Source organism: Trichechus manatus, unplaced genomic scaffold, assembly GCF_000243295.1.
Source record: "Trichechus manatus latirostris isolate Lorelei unplaced genomic scaffold, TriManLat1.0 scaffold00039, whole genome shotgun sequence".
NCBI lineage: Eukaryota > Metazoa > Chordata > Mammalia > Sirenia > Trichechidae > Trichechus > Trichechus manatus.
Window position 1 is genome coordinate 6,097,292 of NW_004443975.1, and position 23,691 is coordinate 6,120,982.

At 38.5% G+C, this 23,691-nt stretch overlaps 1 protein-coding gene and 1 pseudogene across 1 annotated transcript in view; both read left to right on the plus strand.

Moving 5' to 3' along the window:
• Positions 1-23,691, plus strand: part of CATSPERE (catsper channel auxiliary subunit epsilon) — a 169,773-nt gene that overhangs the window by 123,914 nt on the left and 22,168 nt on the right. The window contains exons 17-18 of the mRNA XM_012555409.1: positions 2,375-2,461; positions 14,471-14,628. Of these exons, the coding sequence (XP_012410863.1) occupies positions 2,375-2,461; positions 14,471-14,628 (245 nt within the window). The remainder of the gene's footprint in view (positions 1-2,374; positions 2,462-14,470; positions 14,629-23,691) is intronic.
• LOC111820469 (40S ribosomal protein S29 pseudogene) lies at positions 3,943-12,503 on the plus strand (annotated as a pseudogene).

The window sequence follows — 23,691 nt, forward strand, 5'->3', positions numbered from 1 at the left end:
AGAATTATGTGGGATACAATCAAAAGCAAAAATTTGCAAGTGATCGGATTTCTGGAACAGGGGGAGAAAACGGAAAACACAGAGAGGATCACTGAAGAATTGCTGACAGAAAACTTTCCGAATATCATGAAAGATGAAAAGCTGACCATCCAAGAAGCTCAACTAACCCCATAAGGTAGACCTCAAAAGAAAATCACAAGGCATATCATAATCACAGTCGCTAAAACCAAAGACAAAGAAAGAATCCTGAGATCAGCTTGAGAAAAATGAAAAGTCACATACAGAGGGGAAACAATAAGACTAAGCTCTGATTATTCAGCAGAAACTATGCAGGCAAGAAGGCAATGGGATAACATATATAAAACCTTGAAAGAAAAAAATGACCAACCAAGAATAATATATCCTGCAAAACTCTTGTTCAAATATGATGGTGAAATTAGGACGTTTCCAGACAAACAGAAATTAAGGGAATAAGTAAAAACCAAACCAAACTTACAAGAATTATTAAAGGGAGTCCTTCAGTTTGAGATCAAACAACATCAGACCACAGGCTGAATCTAGGACGCAAAATCATACCAGCCAGATACCAACCTAGGAAATAAACTCTCAAGGGCTATCCAAAATGAAAAGAATTACAATAAGGAACCAGAGAGGTTAATCTATACATGACAATGACGTCAGAACAATAAAAGAGGAAATAAATAATGTAGGTATAGAACTTTCTAATGGAGAGGAAGGCAAGGCAATACCAAGTAATAATAGACTGGCTCAAACCCAGGAAGATAAGGGTAAATTTCAAGGTAGACACAAAGAAAGTTAACAAACCTACTCATCAAAATAAAGAAGAACAACATAAAGTCTCAGTAAAAACAAAATCTACAAAAACAAATGAAAAAAACAAATCCACAAACAAAAGGAACTAAGCACAAGAGAGTAAGAGGAACAAAGAAAACGTCAGCACCACAAAAAAAAACCTACAGAATGACGCAATAAACTCACACCAATCAATAATTTCACTGAATGTAAATGGCCTAAATGCATCCATAAAGAGACAGAGAGTGACAGAATGGATTAAAAAACAGCATCCATCAATATGCTGTCTACAAGAGACACACCTTAGAAACAAAAACATAAGTTCATTAAAAATCAAAGGATGGAAAAAAATATATCAAGCAAACAGCTACCAAAAAACAGCAGAAGTGTCAATACTAATCTCAGATAAAATAGACTTTAAAATGAAATCCACCATAAAAGACAAAAAGGGCACTATATAATGATTAAAGGGACAATCCATCATGAAGACATAACCATAATAAGCATCTATGCACCCAATGACAGGGCTCCAGAATACATAAAACAAACTCTAACAGCACTGAAAAGAGAAATTGACAGTTCCACAGTAATAGTAGGAGACTTCAACACACCACTCTCAGCGAAGAACAAAACATCTAGAAAGAAACTGTAGCCATGGAGGAAAGATTTCAGCCGAGCTTCCAGACTAAGACAGACTAGAAAGAAGGACCTGGTGGTCTACTTCTGAAAAAAATTAGCTGGTGAAAACCTTCTGAACACCTAATAAGGACCTTAAAAGAAAAGAAATTTATGAGCCAATCTCACTCATGAATATATATATATATATATATGTATATACACACAAAACACCCAAACAAAATATTAAAATCAAATCCAGCAATATATTAAAGAATAATACATCCAGACCAAGTTTTGTTTGTTTCACGAGTGAGGGATTGGTATAGCAATTAAAATTCAATCAAAGGAATTTCCCATATTAACAGAATAAAGGAGAAAAAACTTAAGATTATTGTAATAGTTGATGAAAAGTCATTTCATAAAATATTTATCATCCATACATGACACGCTTTAAGAAATAAATTTTAGAAAATTATAAATAGAAGGCAACTTCCTTACCCTAATAAAATATAGATACAAAAAAAAAAAAAAAAAAACCTGTAGCAAACATCACATTTAATAGTGAGAATGTGAAAGCCTTCCCTCGGAAACAAGGATGCAAGTTATCACCACCTTTGTAAAACATTGTTCCTGGAGAGCTTTGTAACATGGCAAAATAATAATCAATGAAAATAAATAAAAAGTATAAGGATTGAAAAAGAAGAAACAAAGCGGTCATATTCACAGGTCACATGATTGTCGATGTAAAACAATTAGAGCTAATAAGTGAATTTAAGTTCTCTCAATACAAAAATCAATTGTTCCTCTATATACCAGCAAAGATCTAAATAATGAAATTTTAAAAGATACATCATGTTCAGTGGCATCAAAATATATTCAATGCTTATAAGTAAATTGATATGCAAAACCTTTATACATACATGTACATGCAATCTTTTCTCAGAGTGGTTGTTTAAATGAAGCACAGACATGGAAGTCAATGACTGAACTTAACAAGCATCTCCCATTGGAAAAGGCCTGGGGACCTGAGGTAAGAAGATCATTACCCTGGAAATTGTTTATTGATAACAATTAATTTAGCATTACAGTATTAACAAAAGCTTAATGGAAACCAGTGTGGATTTAAATTTGTTTTTATCAATCAAATTCTATTTTTCCATTGGATTTTATTATTATTTCAAAAATGCTTCATCTTTCTTTCTGGATCTTCTGTTGATCTCGTATTACCAACAATTTTGTTTTAACTTTGTATGCTGACAATCTATGTTGCATATTATTAGATATCTGGTAAATAGGTTAGTGCATTGAGAGTGAGTCTTTTTAAAGAATGTCTGAAGTTTTGATTCTTGTATACCTGAAAGACCATTTCTTAATGCCAATTATCAATCCCATATTGCTTTTGATTACTTCTGATATTTTCTTGAAGTTTGTGTATGTTATTTGGATAATCAAATCATATCTCATGAATAAAGGGTGATGTATAAGGATCCCCGGCTTGTAAAATGTAAACCCTACTAGGAGAATGTTACTTTGTTTCCGTGTCAGAATGTATATGGACTAAGACAAGGATATATATACAAAGGATGTGCATTGTCCTCTGTATTCCCAACTTCAAATCCTACTGTCTATCTACCACTTCCTATCTTTCCACAACATAACCCTACTCCAACCATCTTTTGAACAATCCTTCAACCCCAGCATAACCTTCAATCCCTTGATCATACCACCTTCACCCCACCCCAGGTTCTTTTTTCCTTCCTAATCCAGTTTAAATTCCATGGTCAATAATTATTTTACTCTGTTAATATGTACCCTCAATTCCGCTTCTCCCTTCTTCATATTTGTGTGGCTAAATCACAGCCCTCTCTAAATCCTACTGTCCACCTCAGCAGCAGCTGCATATGGCTAGAGAAAAGCACACCCATGTTGATTTGTTTCACTTAAATTTCATGATTAAAGCTGTCCCTCAATCCTGCTCGGCAAATATACTGTATTTGTATGTTTTTGTAAAACTGTACTGTATTTCTCTAGCCCACTGCCTCACCCTATCTCGTAAATAACTATTGCATACTTTCTCCTCACTCCTAAAATCTCCAACACCTATTTCCCTATTTCCACTTTTATCTAATAAACTTGCTGCCTACTTCACCAAGAAAATTATGGTCATTATTAAATCAGGAGCTAGATCCTGTTATTTAATGTTATTTAAAGATGTAAATATGTTAAAATTTGTAACTATATTGCCACGTAGTTTTTTTAATATTTGGACCACTGTAATTCTATATAATTGGATTATAAACAATCTATTTTATATTATATTTTTAAATACGTTATTCTAAGAAGATGTCCATAGCAGCCTATAAGCTTTGCCTAATTTCCAAAGGGGCTCACAGGGCAAACAATTTAAAAATAATATAAGGTAAATACACACACACACACAATGAGGTTAGGAACCCCTAGCATAGATATAAAAAGAGAAGGTCTGAACTTTGGACCATTCAAATACGGGAGATGAGGAGCAAAGGATATGAAAAAGGAATAGGAGGAAAACAAGGTGAGTGTGCCGTCCAGAACATCATACAAAGCAAGTTTCATAAGAAGGAGGGAAGGATCAACTGTGTCAAATCCACAACTAAGATAATCAACTAAGATGAGGTCTGAAAATTGATCAGTTAGTTTAGCAACATGTGATAACTGGTAACTTCGACAGGAGCAGCTTTGGTGGAATTGTAAGAGAAAAACCTTATTGAAGTAGATTTAATAAAATATGCAACAAAGAAATTGGAAGTGGTAAGGACAGACACCTAATGAAGAATTTTTCAATAAAGGGGAGAGAGAAATGGGGTAGTAACTGGAGAGCAATGAGGTAAAGAGACAACCTTATTTTTTTTAATAAGTTGAGTGAAACAACCAAGTGCATGCTGATGGGAATATTCCAACAGAAGAGGAAATTGATGATGCTCTACTACAGGGTTACTGTAAGTTGGAATAGACTTGATGACAACACGTTCTACCTAACATCTCAAACTTAACATGTCCAAAACTGAGCTTCTGATCTACACCCTCCAAACATACTTCTCCAACATTCTTCCCCACCTGCGTTAATGGAAACTCCATCCTTCTAGTTTGCTTAGGATAAACGCCTCTCAGTGTCATCTTATGAGCCACATTTGGTCTTTCAAGAAATGTTTTGGCTCTTCCTCCAAAATGTATTCTGAATTTGGTCACCTGTCATCACCCCCATTGCCACCACTCTGTTTCAAGTCAGTGTCACCTATCATCTGGGTTATGATGTAACATCCTCTTAACTGGTCTCCCTGCTTCAGCCTTACACCCCATGAATTCATTCACAACACAGCAGCCAGAAAGATCCTTGCTGTTGATGTTTTTAGGCGCCATCACATCGGTTCCAACTCACAGCAACCCTACGTACAACAGAATGAAACACTGCCCGGTCCTGCGCCATGCTCACAATTGTTGCTGTTTGAGCCCATTATTGCAGCCACTGTGTCAGTTCATCTCATCGAAGGTCTTCTTCTTTTCACTGACCCTCTATCTTAGCAAGCATGTCCTTCTCCAGGGACTGGTCCCTCCTGATAACATGTCCAAAGTATGTGAGATGAAGTCTCACCATCCTCACTTCCAAGAAGCATTCTGGCGGTACTTCTTCCAAGACAGAATTGTTCATTCTTCTGGCAGTCCATGGTATATTCAATATTCTTTGCCAACCTCATAATTCAAAGGCATCAATTCTTCAGAATGATCCTAAAGAAACATAAATAAGAACATGTCACTTGTCTGATCAAAACACTGCAGTGGTTGCCATCTCACATGCCAAAGCCTGCAAGACTTGCCGCCCCTAGCTCCCTTAGTTCTCCAGGTTGTAAATATCAACTAGTCAGTGAGGACTTCCTTGGCCCCCCTATCTAAAATTTTAACCATTACCTGTGATAGTACATATCCCTTTTCCCTATTTTCTTTTATATCATTATCATTTATAATTCTCTGACATGTTATGGAGCCTACTTATTGAACTTATAACCTGGCCCCCCAACTAGAATGTAAGCTCCATGTGGACAGGGTTTTTTTCTGTTTTGTTCACTGTTGTATCCCTAGCACGTAACCCATTGTAGATGCTCAATAAATATTTGTTGAGCTAGTTATTTAATTATAGATAATCTACCTATTAAATCTGAAATTTTATTATTCCAAATAATTTTCCTTCAACCTGGTTAGGACACTGCAACTATGATGAATTACCTCTAAATATTACTCCCATTGCTGCGTTCCTCATTCCTAATTCAAAATCCTGGGAGAGAACTTTGAAAGTAACAGAACTTAGGAGTTGCCCAACCCTCACCCTCAGCTAGATCTTAGGGCAAGGAGGAAAAGAAAATCTGTGCCTATCAGCTTTTGTAATGAAAGGTGGGGACTTGGAATTACCCTCCCACTCTGATGATAGCCAAAAGGAAAAGGAATCAGAGTACTATTGAGACTAGTCAGGGCTATGAGCAGACTAAATAAATAAATAATAAAGCCACTGTCCACGTATACTGCACTCAGAAAGAGGTAACGCTGGAATCCTCTTTTAATTAAAGTTACAGTGTTATATTAGGAATCCTTGGGTGGCACGAATGGTTAAACGCTGAACTACTAGCCGAAAGTTTGACAGTTCAAACCCACCCAGAGGCACCTCAGAAGACAGGCCTGGCAACGTGCTTCTAAAACATCACAGCCTTGAAAACCCTGTAGAACAGCTCTACTCTGCACACACTGGATGGCCATGAGTCAGAATCAACTCGACAGCAACTAACAACAACAGCATAGTGTGATATTAGCTATAGACCTTGATGACAATTTCATCTCCCAGAAGAAATGAAGAGTAGTGGGTTTTGAAATGGAAGTAACAGTAAGTGAGATAAGAGCCTATATCCTCATATTTCATGATATCCAGAGAAGAGAAGGCAGGCATAATTAGAACTGTACCTCACACTTCTCAAAAATTTCAGATAAAATCCCAAAGAGTCAACAAGAAAACTTTTAGTACTAATAGAGGAATTTAGCAAAATTGCAGGCTAGAAGGTCAATGAAAAAAATCAGTTGGGTTTCTATACACCAGCAGTGAGAAATCTGAAAAGAAAGTAATTCCATTTACAATAGCATCTAAGAGAATAAAATACCTAGGAATAAATCTAACCAGAGACGTGAAAGACTTACACAATGAAAACTATAAAACACGACTAAGATTAAAGAAGACTTAAATAAATGGAAAGATGTTCCATGCTTATGGATTGGAGAACTTAATATTGTTAACTTGTCAATACAACCCAAAGAAATCTATAGATGCAACCCCAATCAAAATTCTAACACCCTTCTTTATGAAAATAGAAAAACCGATCCTCAACTTTATTTGGAATGGCAAGAGGCCCCAAATAGCTAAAACAATTTTGAAAGAGAAGAACAAAGTAGGAAGACTCACACTTCCTGATTTTAAAACATACTATACAGCTACAGTAATCAAACCAGTCTGGTACTGGTATAACAACAGACACACAGACCAACGGAATACAATTGAGAGTCTGGAAATAAATTCACACACCTGTGGTCAACTGATTTTTGACAAGGATGATAAGTCCATTCCATGCAGAAAGAAGAGTCTCTTCAAAAAATGGAGCCAGGAAAATTGGATTTCCACGTGTAGAAAAATGAAACAAGATCCATGCCTCACACTATACATGAAAACAAATTCAAAATAGATTAAGGGCCTAAATGTGCAAACTAAAACCATGAAATTATTAGAAGAACAACATAGGAAACACTGTCAGGCCTAGCTTTCAACAATGGATTATCTAATATAATAACAAAAGCAGAAACAGCAAAAGACAAAATAAATAAACGGGACCTCGTAAAAATTAAAAACTTTTGTTCATCAAAATATTTTACCAAAAAAGTGAAAAGACAAGCTACCGACTAGGAGAATATCTTTGGAAACCATATATCTGACAAGAATCTAATAATCAAAATATATATAAAACTTCAATGAGACAAATAACCCAATCATAAAACGGGCAAAGGCTTGAGTAGACATTTCACCAAAGAGGACATTCAAATGGCCACCAAACACATGAAAAGATGCTCAGTGCCATTAGCCATCAGAGGGATGCAAATCAAAACAACAAGGAGATACCTTTTCACTCCCACTAGGATGGCTAAGATTAAAAAAAAAGAAGAAGAAAATAACATGTTGGTGAGGATATGGGGAAATTGGACCCTTATCCATTGCTTGTAGGAATGCAACATGATACAGCCATTGTGGAAAACAGTATGGCAGTTCCTCAAAAAACTAAAAATGAAACTACCATGTGACCCAGTAATTCCACTCCTAGATATATATTCAAAAGACTTGAAAACAGAGACTCAAAAAGAGACTTGTACACCAATGTTCATTGCAGCACTATTCACAATAGCCAAAAGGAGGAAACAACCTAAATGCCCATCAAGAGATGAATGGATTAAAAAAATGTGGTACATACATACAGTGGAATACTACTCAGCCAGCAGGAGAAATGAAGTCTGGATACATGCTACAGTATGGATGGAGCTTGAAGACATTATACTGAGTGAAATAAGCCAATCGCAAAAGGACAAATATTGTATGACCTCACTTATTTAAAAAAAAAAAAAAAGGCAAATGTATAAGACCAAAGTTTATTAGTGATTACCAGAATCAGGAAGGAGGGGTCAACAGTGATGGCGAAATTACATCAGTTAAGGGTAGGGTTGCACAACTGATTATTGTAATTGCTGTCAATAAGTTGTATACCTCTAAAAAGCTGAATTGGCAAAAGTTATGTGATAGATATATTTAAAACAATGACTAAAAAAAAAAAAAAAGAGTAGCCGCTGAGGCTGCTTATGTATGACCAAACACCTATTGGGATTTGATTCCTTGGTTTGGAGGTTTAGGGTAGTGGTTTCAGGAGACATCCCAGCTAACTGGATGAATGTGTTTAGTGCTTCTATTCTACCTCCTAGTTCTTTGCATAGTGCCTGGGGTCTTAAAAGCTTGCAAGTGGCCGTCCAAAGTACAACAATTGATATCTATTCACCTGGAACAACAGAGGAAGAAGAAGAGTCAGGAATAGGAGGAGGATATGGAATGTGTAGCTAATTGCCTCCATGGACAACTACCTCCTTTGCCATGAGACCAGAAAAACTGGATGGTGCCCAGCTACCATTACTTAACATTTCAATCAAAGATTCAATAGGAGAATCCTGATCAAAAGGGGGAAAATGTAGAACAGAATTTCAAATTCTCATGGACTGTAGACTTTCTGGACCCATGGAGGGTGGATGAACCCCTGAAACTATTGCCCTGTGATAATCTTTAAACTTTAAACCAAAAATACTCCTAAAGTCATCTTAAAACCAAACAATAGTTTAGCTTAACTAGTAAAAAAAAAATAAATAAATAAAAGGTCTGCCTTGAGCATTATGCTCTTTTAAGAACTATCTATACGGGATCAAACTGACAACAGCAACTTGAAAGATTAGATAGGAACCTTAGTGGGGGAGTGAGTTTACGTTAACGAGGGGAAAATAAATCAGAAAAGGAGAGTGAGAATGGTTGCACAACTTGAAGAATGTAATCAGTGTAATCAATCACAAAATTATACATGTAGAAGCAGTTGAATTGGTGTGTGTTTTGCTGTTATTCTCAACAACAATAAAATAAATAAAATTTAGAAAAAAATTTTTTTCAGAGAAAAATCTTTGGGTGGTAATGTTTGATGGAAAGATTTCCAGAGAAGCAAGGATATGGTTCCCTAGCACACCAAATGGCAGCAAACAAATGTAAAGTGGATCAGAAATAGCACTTCCAGCAAGTTTTGTAGTGAATGGATAGAGCTAACCTAACTCACCCAAACTGAAACCCACTGTTGTCGTTGTGTTCATTCCAACTCACAGTGACCCTACAGGACAGAGTAGAACTGCCTAATAGAGTTTCCAAGGCTGTAAATCTTCACAGAAGCAGACTGCCATATCTTTCTCTCACAGAGTGGCTGGTGTGTTCAAATGTCCACCTTTTGGTTAGCAATCAAGCACTTAACCACTGCACCACCATGGCTCAACCTAACCCAAGACACACGTATAGCAGAGGTTATTCAATTTTGGTTGGCAGAAAGAGGTTGCAGGTACAGAGTGCAGCTAGATCTCAAATATTAACTTTATCAAAGGTTGAAATCAAGGTTCAAAGTTTATTCAACAAGTATATGTCAGACATTTGTTTCCTGTGAAGTGGATCACAAATAGCGCTTCCAGTAACTTTACTACCTACTACCTACTGTGTCCCGACATGTTTGTCAGTTTGTACTGTGGTGGCTTGCATGTTGCCGTGATGCTGAAAGCTATGCCACCTGTATTCAAATACCAGCAGGGTCACCCATGGTGGACAGGTTTCAGCTGAGCTTCCAAACTAAGACAGACTAGGAAGAAGGACCTGGTGGTTTACTTATGAAAAAAATTATTATGAACAGCAGTGGAGCATTGTCTGATATACTGCCAGAAATGAGCCCCTCAGGTTGGAAGGCACTCAAAACTAGGGAAGAGCTGCCTTCTTAAAGTAGAGTTGACCTTAACAACATGGATGGAGTCAAGTTTTTAGGACCTTCATCTGCTGATGTGGCACGACTCAAAATGAGAAGAAACAGTTGCAAACATCCATTAATAATAGGAACGTGGAATGTACAAAGTATGAATCTAGGAAAATTGGAAATCATCAAAAATGAAATGAAACACATAAACATTGATATCCTAGGCACTACTGAGCTGAAATGGACTGGTATTGGCCATTTTGAATCAGACAATCATGTGATATACTATGCCTGGAATGACAAATTGAAGAGGAATGGTGTTGCATTCATCATCAAAAAGAACATTTTGCGACCTATCCTGAAGTACAATGCTGTCTATAATAAGATAATATCCATCGCCTACAAGAATGACTAGTTAATACGACTATTATTCAAATTTACACACCAACCACTAAGGCCAAAGATGAAGAAATTGAAGATTTTTACCAACTTCTCAGTCTGAAATTTATCAAACATGCAATCAAGATGCATTGATAATTACTGGTGATTGGAATCTGAAAGTTGGAAACAAAGAAGGATTGGTAGTTGGAAAATATGGCCTTGGTGAAAGAAACAACACTGGAGCTCACATGACAGAATTTTGCAAGACCAAAGACTTCTTCATTGCAAATATCTTTTTTCACCAACATAAACAGCGACTACACACATGTACCTCACCAACTGGAATACATAGGAATCAAACTGACTACATCTGTGGAAAGAGACAATAGAAAAGCTCAATATCATCCGTCAGAACAAGGCCAGGGGCCTACTGCAGAACAGACTTGATCATATGTCAAGTTGAAGCTAAAGAAATTTAGAACAAGTCCACAAGAGCCAAAGTATGAGCTTGACTGTATCCTACATGAATTTAGAGACCATTTCAAGAATAGATTTGACGTATTGAGAACTAATGAATGAAGACCAGATGAGCTGTGGAATGACATCAAGGACGTCATACATGAAGAAAGCAAAAGGTCATTAAAAAGACAGAAAAGACCAAAATGGATGTCAGAAGAGACTTTGAAACTTGCTATTGAATGTCGAGTAGATAAAGAGAATGGAAGAAATGATGAAGTAAAAGAACTGAAGATTTCAAAGAGTGACTCGAGAAGAGAAAGTAAAATATAATGACATGTGCAAAGACCTGGAGATAGAAAACCAAAAGGGAAGAACACACTTGGCATTTCTCAAGCTAAAAGAACTGAAGAGAAAATTCAAAGCTAGAGTTGCAATAATGAAGGATTCTACAGGGAAAACATTAAACGACGTAGAAAGCATCAAAAGAAGATGGAAGGAATACATAGAGTCACTGTACCAAAAAGAATTAATTGATCAATGTACAACCATTTCAGGAGGTAGCGTATGATCAAGAACCAATGGTACTGAAGGAAGAAGTCCAAGCTGCACTGAAGGGAACGGTGAAAAACAAGGCTCCAGGAACTGACAGAATACCAACTGAGATGTTTCAACAAATGGATTCAGCCTTGGAAGCACTCACTTGTCTATGCCAAGAAATTTGGAAGACAGCTACCTGGCCAACCGACTAGAAGAGATCCATATTTGTACCCATTGCAAAGAAAGGTGATCCAACAGAATGCATAAATTATTGAACAATATCATTAATATCACACCCAGGTAAAATTTTGCTGAAGATCATTCAAAAGTGGCTGCAGCAATACTTCAACAGGGAACTGCCAGAAATTCAAGATGGACTCAAAAAAGGACATGAAAAGAGGGATATCATTGCTGATGTCAGATGGATCTTGGCTGAAAGCAGAGAATACCAGACAAGATGTTTATTTGAGTTTTATTGACTATACAAAGGCATATTCGACTGTGTGGATTATAACAAGTTATGGATAACATTGCAAAGAATGGGAATTCCAGAACACTTAATTGTGCTCATGAGGAACCTGTACATAGACCAAGAGGCTGTCGTTCAAACAGAACAAGGGGATACTGCCTGGTTTAAAATCAGGAAAGGTGTGTGTCAGGGTTGTATCCTTTCACCATACTTATTCCATCTGTATGCTGAGCATATAATCAAAGAAACTGGACTATACGAAGAAGAATGGGGCATCAGGATTGGAGGAAGACTCATCAACAACCTGTAATATGCAGATGATACAACCTTGCTTGCTGAAAATGAGGAGGACTTGAAGCACTTACTGAGGAAGATCAAAGACTACAGCCTTCAGTGTGGATTACACCTCAACATAAAGAAAACGAAAATCGCCTTTTGCTTTGGTGCGTCCCTCAAAGCAAGACGAGTCACCAGCAGCTCTACTGGAGCCCCCGCAATGATTCGGCCAGGGTTCCCGCTCTTGCCGTGTGTGCTCAAACCGGCCCGGTCTGATCCGCAAGTACGACCTCAATATGTGCAGCCAGTGTTTCCGTCAGTATGTGAAGGATATAGGCTTCATTAAGTTGGACTAAGAGATCTTCCTTGAATGGGGTATCCAAGACATCTACACAACAAAAGAAACAATGCTCTAGCTCTTTGTATATAAAATAAAAAAATATTCAATTGTGACTTTTAATGTGAATGGAATAATAAATTTGTTATTAAAAAAAAACTTCACAACTGGACCAATAAACATCATGATAAATGGAGAAAAGATTGACATTGTCAAGGATTTCATTTTACTTGGGTCCACAATCAACGCCCATGGAAGCAGTAGTCAAGAAATCAAAAGACACATTGCATTGGGCCAATCTGCTGCAAAAGACCTCTTTCAAGTGTTAAAAGGCAAAGATGTCACTTTAAGGACTAAGGTGCCCCTGACTCAAGCATGGTGTTTTCAATCCCCTCAGATGCATGTGAAAGCTGGGCAATGAATAAGGAAGACCAAAGAAGAATTGACCCTTTGAATTATGGTGTTACTGATGAATATTGAATATATCATGAACTACTAAAAGAACGAATAAATCTGTCTTGGAAGAAGTACAGCCAGAATGCTCCTCAGAAGCAAGGATGGCGAGACCTGTCTCATCACATACTTTGGACATGTTATCAGGAGGGACCAGCCTCTGGAGAAGGACATCATGTTTGGTAAAGTAGAGGGTCAGCAAAAAAGAGGAAGAAATGAGATGGATTGACACAGCGGCTGCCACAATGGGCTCCAGCATAACGATTGTGAGGGTGGCACAGGACTGGGCAGTGTTTCGTTCTGTTGTACATAGGGTCACTATGAGTCAGAACCGACTCAATGGCACCTAACAACACAACACTCTGCTATGTGCCTGGCTGGGGATACTGCTGAAAGCAGCAAGCGCCCTCCTAGAGTTTATCATTATCACCATCTAATCATGATAACATTTTGTCCGTGGGAGTTCCCATGCGGAAGTCTCTTTGGGACTGTATGAGAACTGATCCTATTGACTCAAACCAAACCCATTGCCACTGAGTCGATTCTGACTCACAGAGACCGTATAGGGTTTCCAAGGCTGTAAGTCTTTATGGAAGCAGACTGCCACATCTTTCTCCCATGGAGGAGCTAGTGAGTTTGAACTGGTGACCTTTCGGTTAGCAGCCGAGCACTAAACCACTGTGCCACCAGGGCTCCTTCCTATTGACTAGGAAGTTACTAATGAAAGAGAAATACCTCAAGATAGGTAGAAAAAAGGAAAAATACCATGAAGTATGTTGATAGCTAAAAATTCAGGCATATCCAAAGTAATCACCCCACAAGACTTCTTGTTTCGTTAAAACGAACAGTCTCAGACAGCAGGAGTGGTGGAGGAGCCCTCTAGATAGGGTGTGGAAATGAACAGGACCCACAAGGACCTGGGAGCAATGCCTTGTATTAGCGTAGGCTCCAAAATCTGCAAAGTTTATCTTAACGATCTTTACTTCATTTTCTTGTTTTAAAAAAGTGGCTTTTAAAAATATAAGCTCATTTCATCTGTCCTTTTGAAAAAATGGGGAGGGTGGCATAGATAAATATTTTTCCTAGTTTGTTTCTTGAACCCCACAGAGAGGCACAGTAGTGGAAATAGGAATAAATAAAAGCCCTAGAGGAGGACGAAATCTCAAGGGTATACCACCTCGACTATTGTAGCCATAGATCGTGATCAAAATAGTTTGTTCCCAAATTAAGCATCCTTGGAGGACTTTGTGCTTTGTTGGTTTAGGAAAACTATACCCTTACACACTCTCAATGTCCTAATTTATTATTGTTTGCAGATACAAAGTAAATACAGCATTTGCTTGCACTAAGCTTCAGTTCTCATCAAATTTTCCTAAATTTTACTAAAATTACTATAGAGCACTGAAATGGTAGACTAGAAGCGAATAGCCATTACCTCTGTAAATAATTTGCCAAGAAAAATATAAGAGAGTGTAATTTTGTTTATTAAAGTCAGAAAATGATCTTTGGTCTTTTTGTTTGTTTCCTGTTCAGAACTATAAGCACTGTTTTTCTTATGCTATTGGAAAACCAGGAGACTTGAATCAACCATATGAGATTATCAACAAGTCTAATTATAACCATATAATTTGGCCCCTGGACCATTCTGGAATGTATGTATTTAGTGTGAAGATCCTGGATCCAAACTACAGGTGAATATAAATGTTTTATTTTAATAATACCCACTTTATTACTTTTAACATTAGTTCCTCAAAATTAAATTTTTGTTTTCTCGATTTAATTTGATGCCACCCAGATAGCCAATTGTTGTTATTTCTATTACTTACACATTTCCTTTTTCATTAAGCAGCTTCCTCACCTATCCACCTTAGGAGCCTGAGGACTGGTGGCTCCACCAACGCCACCTAGCCACCTGCAAAAGGGGTCCAAGAATAAGTGGTACTTCCCAGTCCTTTCAGTCAACAGCATTGGGTGCCCATAGTCTGGCTGCAAAACACACCCACCTAAGCATTCTAGGGAACAGGGACATGCTTTCCTCCTAGACACTCAGGGGCAACTGTCAGCCCTCTACCTTGCTCAGCACATGACCACCTAATGCAGCCAGATATCTGTGCCTACACCAATTACCCCTCCCCATCTAGGACTGTAGGTGAGAACCTGCACCACGCACTTGCTGACCAACTACCTGGACACATGAGCTGAATCCATACAAGAAAAGTAAACGGACTCCTGGGCTCACATACCTAGTAACAGATCTAAGCACCTGGTGAAAGGACGTTAGAGCTTCAAAGGCACCAGTAATCAAACTAGCTCACACGTGCAGCCTATTTGGGCATATCAAAACAAAACAAGAAACTAGGACACAGTAAGCAAACATAAAATAAATAAATATAATAACTTATTGATGGCTTGGAGACAACAGTCAATATTAAATCACACAAAGAGGCAGACCACGATGGCTTCAGCAAGTTCCCAAAACTAAGAATCAAGAAATCTTCTGGAGAAAGAGAACTTCTTGGAATTACCAGAAGCAGAATACAAAAGATTAATATACAGAACTCTTCAAGAGATCAGGAAGGAGAACAGACAAAATGCAGAACAAGCCAAGGAACACACAGACAAAGCAATAGAGGAGCTTAAGAAGATTAGAGAAGAGCATAATGACAAATTTAACAGGCCGCGAGAATCCATAGAGAGACAGCAAACAGAAATCCAGAAGATTAACAATAAAATTGCAGAATTAAACAACTGAGTAGAAAGTCCAGAGCAGAACTGAGGCAATAGAAGTCAGAATTAGTGAGACTGAAGATAAAACACTTGACACCAACTTATTTGAGGAAAAATCAGAGAATGGAAAGAAAGTAAAAAGTCTAATAATATATAGCAAGGAAGAAAAGAATATATTGATGTAATGGAGCAAATGAAGGAAAGGAAAGAATCAATATAGTTTCAAGTTTTCTAGACTAGGTGATTAAAATAATGGCATTTCTTTAACCAAAATAGATAATAGGGTAGTTTTTTGGGGGAGGAGATGCTGATAAGAGAGATGTAGACTTCGTATTTGAGGGCACAATGAGATATCTGAGTGAAGATGTCTTATAAACAATTAAACATTCTAATTTGAGCCTTGAGTTGGAAGGAAGAACTGAAGACAAAGTCTTGAAAATATGAATATGGGTATGTTCCATACAGAGAGAATAGAACAGCCTTTGGAGATGCCCATAGTTAGGGAATTGAGAATGATGGGCAGAGGGCCAGGACAGAATGTTCTTCAAGTAAAAGAAAACGTGGAGATAAAAATAAAAAGTTAACAAGAAAGCACAGTAAAATGGTTATTTAAATGCAATTCTCTCTGTCTTGTAGTTTGAGCAGAAGCCTCAAAGCCAATCTCTCCCATGTTCTAAAGCTGATCATTAATGTTGGACTTGGTATAAGGGTATCACAAAATTGGTTCCTTCCACCATTAGCCTCCAAGCTATTTCAAAGAAGGCTGAGAGTTCATAAGAAAGTCTAAAAGCCAGGATTTCTTCAAAGAGAGTTTCCAAATGCTGTACATTCTACCTCCCTTAACCCATGGGGATTAGAGTGCTTCCCCAAGTAAGGGAGAATTCAGAGAGCCACTCAGGGAACCTAACATGGGTCTTCTGATTTTGAGATGGGAGTACAAAGACTATTCCTAACTCTCACCTAGAAAGTTTGAAGATAAGAGGTTGCCTACATGTACATCTCTAATACAAAGGCTAAAGATTGATATGGTGGGAGAAAATAGGGCTCCCACCTTTTCAGATAGGTTCATAAGTGGAACCTATAAAAGGGAACTGAACTTGGGTCATCTTGAAAGGGGACCACTCCCTGCCCATCTCAAGGGTAAGATGACCTCAAAAGAGAGAGAATGTGGGAAAAACCATAGGAAGCCAGGGGCTGAGGAGTTATTGGTAAATGGTCAGACACAGTAAACATTACCTGAATCCTGGAATGTCAGGTGACAAATCTCCGGGTTACAAGATGGGAATGTATGAAGAACCATTCTGTGTTTTGTGTGTTGGAATGTTAGCTCTTTCCGCTTGAGAGAAAAAGCTAATATTTGAGCGTCTAATTCACAGAGGCTCTCAACTAAGAAAATAGCCACGTAGGATTTTGATCCCCTCTTTCTACATGTGCCAAACCCTGGAAAATCTGGAAAAAGCAACTAGCAAGTGGGAGAGGAAGTTTAGTGATCAAAAGAAAATGAATGACCACACCCCTTCTTCAATGCTACCTCTTGAGCATGATTCAGGCCCAAGCTTGAGGAAGGAAGAAGTTTTTCAATGTTTGGGAGAATAAAGCTTTTTAAGTGTACTGGACTAGGCTTTTTATTACCTGGAAATTTATAACAATCATCAGTATCTGAAATCTGAAATTTGTTCACCATTTCATCCAGGGGCAGGAAAGAATAATTCCACAGATAATTTGTTTAAAGGGATAGGGATGAGAAAGAATAGGCTTTTTTTCCTTCTATTTTTACTCTACAAAGTCCAATAAATGAGTCACACTAAGATGTGACAATATCATAGAAGAGGGAAGATACGTAATTCTTAGTAGGAAGAATCAACAATGTCATAGAGTCATGGGTCATCATGAAGAGAAGAGTTTCCGTTAAACATGAGGGGTAGCAGTAATTTTGTAGAAAGTTAACAAGCAGTGGCCCAGAGGGGTTCTGGGAAGACAGTGAAACGACCCCATGTTTTTTACTCTCTTCTCCTCTTAATTCCTTAATTGAAGACACTTAAATGAATAATTTCTTTTATAAGGATGAGCACGAAGCTGGTTCCTATGAGGTAGAGGTTCAAGATGTCCCAAATGACCAGCTTTTCCAAATTGCTGTACCACTCCATCATCTCTAACATCAACTACTACTCCTCCCCTCAGTACTCTCTTTCCCATCTTTGGGTTCCATAATTCACTGCAGCATCTCACAGAACTCACAAACCATATTAAGGAAATGGCTCACACAGTTGTGGAGGTTGTCAAGTCCCAAATCTGTGGGTCAGGTGTAGATTCTCCCAAAACACTATGGCTGCAGGGGCTGAGGAACACAAACCTGCAGGTCAGACGACAGGCTGCTGGCTCACAAGGCTGCAGAAGCTGGAGAATCAGGTCAGACAATAGGCCACAAGCCCACGGGGCTGTGAAAGCTGGTGAATCACAGAATTGGCAGGTCAGATGGCAGGCTGCTGGCTCAAGTCCCAAGAACCAGAGGTCAGATAATCACGAACCAGATGCAGGATCCAAAGTGAGAGAGAGGCAGTGAGCCCTACCAGAGCAACCACATATATGCATTGGATGTAGGACACTCCCCAAGGAAGGGCGTGACTTGAGTAAGGGTGGGACTTGAGTCACACCCTCTAGTAAGGTGGTAACTCAAGGTATATTCTTAATCCTGCCTTATTAACACAACCACAATCATAGAGGGTAAGATTCGTAACACATCACAAAAAATGGAGGATAATTAAATCAGATCACAAAATGGAGGATGTGATCATTAAGGTTGTGTGTCAACTTGGCTGGGCCATGATTCTCAGTGGTTTGGTAATTACAATGTAGTTTGGCAGTCGTATGATAATGTGATCACTTCCATGATGAGATTTGATATAATGTGATCACCTCCATGATGGGATCTGCTGTGAGGAGCCAATCAGTTGAAAAGGAGTTTCCTTGGGGGTATGGCCTGCATCAAATATAAGTGGACTCTTTGGCAAGGCTCTCAGGCTTTTGCTCACTCTGATTCTTGCAGCTGGCTCCTGTTCATCTGACCTCCAGTTCTTGGGACTTGAGCTAGCAGCTTACCTGTCATCTAGCCTGCCAATCTTGGGATTCATCACTCTTTGCAGCCTGTGAGCAAGAGCCCTGCTGTCTGACCTGCTATTCTTGGGTTCGCCAGCCCCCGTGGCTACATGAATCAGGGGAAGCCTCTATCCTGACTCACGGACTTGGGACATTCCAGCCTCTACTATCTCATGAGCCATTTCCTTGATACAAAACTCTCTCCATATATATTTATACACTTTACTGGTTTTGCTTCTCTAGAAAACCCAGCCTAAGACACAGGACAACCATGCAATACTAGGAATCATGGCCTAGCCAAGTCAATACATAACCTCAACCATCACAGGTTCCATACACCTTATTTGCATAGTCCCACTCAATCATTGTGTGTGAGTCACAAAGATTATGGCTAGAAGGGCCATATGAAGTAATTCACTGCACCGCAACACTCAATTGAAATAGAAGAGGAAATAATGTTACAGTACAATAGTTAGGAAATAAGCTAGCTCCTAAACGCTGATTTGAAGCTTCGCAATGATGGGAAATTTGCATAGATAAGGACAACAGACCTGCTGACTAATGCACTGTCAGCCTTTACTCACTAGGAGAAGCTGTTGTGCAGGAAGCTACTCCCTCATTAGCAAGAAAGAGAACCTCCTTTACTAGCTCATCTGGTTTCTAGATCTTCGACTGCTCATGAAAAGCCTTTAAAAAAAAACTTGTTGCCATCAAGTCAATTCTGACTCAAAGCGATGCAGAATAAAACTGCCCCATAGGGTTTCCAAGGCTGTAATCTTTACGGGAGCAGACTGTCACATCTTTCTCCCACAAAGTGGCTGGTGGGTTAGAACCTCTGATCTTTCACTTAGCAGACAAGCATGTAACGATTTTGCCACCAGGGATCCTTAGGAAAAGCCTTAGAAGTCCCTAAACCAAGTCAATTCGAACTCATGGCAACTCCATGTGTGTCAAAGTAGAACTGTGCTCCATAGGGTTTTCAATGGCTGATTTTTTGGAAGCAGATCGCCAGGACTTTATTCCAAGGCACCTCTGGTAGGGTCTTCAACCTCCAACCTTTTGGTTAACAGCCAAGCACATTAATGTTTGCACCACCCAGGGACTCTGGAGATCCCTAGATAAAGGGAGATAACTTAAGCCAATTACATGACTCAAGACTTGCTTATTACCATCTTCATCACAGCCACCAACTTTATCCGAGGGAAATGGCTGAGTGCATAGAGATGGGTTATAACCTAAAAAGCAAGCCCCACTTTTGGATGCCTGTTGCAGATGGAATAAACCCACATTAAAGCATGCTGGACTACCCACCTGGAAGGAGAATAACTTTGCTGTAGCCAGCAGAATTGCCTGGGTGTTAGGGAAACAGCTGACTTACCCGTAAGCTACTGCCATAGCCACCATTAACCATCAAAGCCACTGACACCATCACAAGCACGATTGCCGTGGTGCTGTTGACATTGCCTGAAGGTGCCTGCAGTAGGAGATTACATTAGGTACACACTCTGAGAAACTGATTATCTGAGCTAATTCTTGCAACTTGCCTAGACAAAGCTTAACTTCTGCCTGTATAAAGTACCCCAAACAGGTCACCTCTAGCCTACTTCAGAAAAACCTTCATGACCAATTAACTTTGCCTAGTGAAACCAGCTTGCCACACTATGGAAATTTCCTGTAGTCCTCATGGAAAGACAGCAGCCATCATTTCCACCAGCTGTTTTCCACTGTAAGATAGCCACTTGCCTCAGCTTGGGTAGCCTACTGTGTCTCTTATTTTTACTTTTCTTTTGCAATTCTGAATGGGCACTTTCAAGAAAGAAGCCACCCTACTTTTCTTCAGAGTCAGAGTCCAGAAGTAAAACTCCTAAATCAGGCCCACACAAGTTCTTTGAAAAGCCTCACTAGCTAAAAATACAGATCAATCCAGACCATCACTCAAAGCAATGAGCAAACAATGAAAAAAATACTTGTTTCATTAAATGAATCAGCAACTCAAAAGAGGAGTACCAGATAGAGACATCTGGAAAAAATGGACCCCAGTAAGAAAGAATGAATGAAAGAAACATGAGATAACTTTAAAAAACCAATTTATAACCTTGGTGACATCTAAGAAGTAGTTGTAATGGTAAAAGAACACATTGCTTTTTAAAGGGTAGCAATATGAGAATAAGAAGTAATTCTTTGAAATTTAAAAAATAATTACAGTAATTTAAAACCCAATATAGACATGAATAGCACAATGTACAGTGCTAAAAATGAACTCTGCTTTAGAAAATTAAAAAAAGTGAATTACCCAGAAGAGGGAGTGGAAAAACAAAGAGATATAATTCATAAGAACAAAATAAATTTGGAGGATAGATCCAAGATCAGTATAAAATAAATATCAGTTGAAGAGCAAGAAATGGATGATGTTTAAAAAACAACGAAATAATAGATGAAATTTATCAGAGCTCAAAATGACCATCAGAGAAAAACAAACAAACAAAAACCTTCAGAATGAAAGCGCCAGAGCAGATTTGCAAAAAAGTCCACCCCTAGGATTATCTTATAAAATTAAAAATATGAAGCAAACTAGCACTGAACTGACGTTCTAAAGCACTAAATGATAGAAGAAACGAAGCATGGCTAAATAGATATGACAGTATTGCATCCCTGTTAGAACAGCTTGGGGATGGTGTCTGATCTCCTCTAACTTCACAAGGAGGAAGGAGAATCAAGATCAACAGCCCAATGCTGATTCCTATGAGGCAGAGGTCATACGTGACTTCTCTCTTGGCCATTTTTACCAATTCTGACACCAACTGTCTCTCCCACCGTACTCTCCACTTCTCTGCTGGGTTTGATAATTCATTACAATGGCCACACAGAACTTACAGACAATACTCATGATTATAGGGTTTATTAGGGAAGTAACAGTTACAAGTCAGGATCAGGAATACTCAGGATGCAGTTCTTCCATCAAGACAGTCTCGTCCCAGCTGTGCTCACAGGCATACCTCTCCTTGGCCCTCGGCCCCTGCCCAAAGGCACTCAGCTTTCTCTCTCTATAGGCCAGGAATCCCACCACGACATCTCCTGTTGCCAGGTCTCTGCTGCCGGGTCTCTGCTGCCTTCGGTATTACAGCTCTCTCTGTCTCTCTCTCGGTATTACAGCTCTCTCTGTCTCTCTCTGTCTCTCTTTCGGTCTCCTGGTTTCAGAAGCTTCTCAGCGCAGAAATTCTGGGTCCAAAGGACCAGCTCTTCACTCCTGGCTGTTCTACCTTGGTGGTGGTGGAATCCTCTCTCTCCTGCCTCTTGGGTGGCTCATTTCAAGCCCAGTGGAACAGCAAAACTGACTAATCCCTTTAGTGGGCCATAATTATCCTATCACACAGTCCCACCCAATCACTTGACCATGGGTAGAAAGGTCACACAAAAGTGATCCATAGTACCACAGTCCCTAAATTTTTTCTACCTAGCCAAACTATACTCTCTGTGTATGAGGACAAATGAGAGAAGAGAAAGAGTAAAGTTTCGAAAAGCATCCAAATCATGTGCACTTTCTGAAAAATAATTGATAGAAGAAATCTTTTCAGTCAAATGGAAAGGAAATCAGAAGAGAGTGTCCAGGAAAAAGGAATACATAAGATTGTTAGGGAGCAGTGAGCAATACCAGCAAAATGTGGAGTGAAATATAAATAATTGCTGGTAAAGTAAGCAGAGGGGGAAAAAAGACTTTTGAAAAAGAGTTATAGCTTAAATAAACAATAATTTGAAATTAAGATCCCAGTATGTTTCAGCAAAACAAGTATCTGAGAAGGAAAAGGATTAGAAACAAACGTGTCAAATGTCCAGATCTAGATGAGGATGAGAAAAAGAAAAGTGATTAATATTTCAATACATAATAAAAGTTCAAAAAAATATAGTAAAAATAATATTTAGAATTTCCACAGTATAACAGGAAGAAAACATAATGAAAGACACTTTTTCCATCAAAAAATTTAGAAAAAATAAAAATAAATAACAAGAAAATATAATAAACTGATAACATGAAATAAGGTATCAGCCCAGAAATTGAGTGAGAATGGTAAATATTAAAGGGTTAATTTCTCATATTAAAAAGTCAGCAACCCTCAACTTGCTCCCAAAGCAAAATTTACATGTATTACTTTGAGAAGAAGTATATTTAAAACAAAATGACATTCAACAGATAAATAACCTTGTATAACAAGATATCCACAGGTAAAGGAATGAAGTTGGAACCTGTCACGGATTAAATTGTATCCCCTCAAAATATGTGTTGGAAATCTAACCCCTATATCTATGGATATAATCCCATTTGGAAATAGGGTTTTCTTTGTCATGTGAATGAGGCCACATCAGTGTAGAGGGTGTCCTAAACCTAATCACTTCTGAGTTATAAAAAGAGCAGGTTAGATGCAGAAGCAAGCAAAACCTGGGAAGACAGAGGCCATGTGAGGACTGTCTACAAGCCAAGGAACCCAGGAATGCCTGGGGCTACAAACAAGGATGGAATCCACATGGTCAAAACCCTGATTTGGACTTTCAGCCTCCACAACGGTGAGAAAATAAATTTTTGTTCTTAAAGCCACCACTTGTGGTACTTCTGTTATAGCAGCACTAGCTAAGACAGACCCCTACCTCACCATATACAAAAATTTACTCAAAACGGATTACAAACTTAAATGTAAGAGCTAAAACTATAAAACTCTTAGGAAAAAACATAGGAGCAAGTCTTCATGACCTTAGAGCAGACAATGGTTTCTTGGATATGACACCAAAAGCACAAGCAACAAAATAAAAAATAGATATATTGAACTTCATCAGATTAAAAACTTTTGTGCTCCACTCTCAAGAAAGTGAAAAGACAGCCCACCGACTGGGAGAAAATATTGGCAAATCATGTATCTGGTAAGAGACTTGTATCCAGG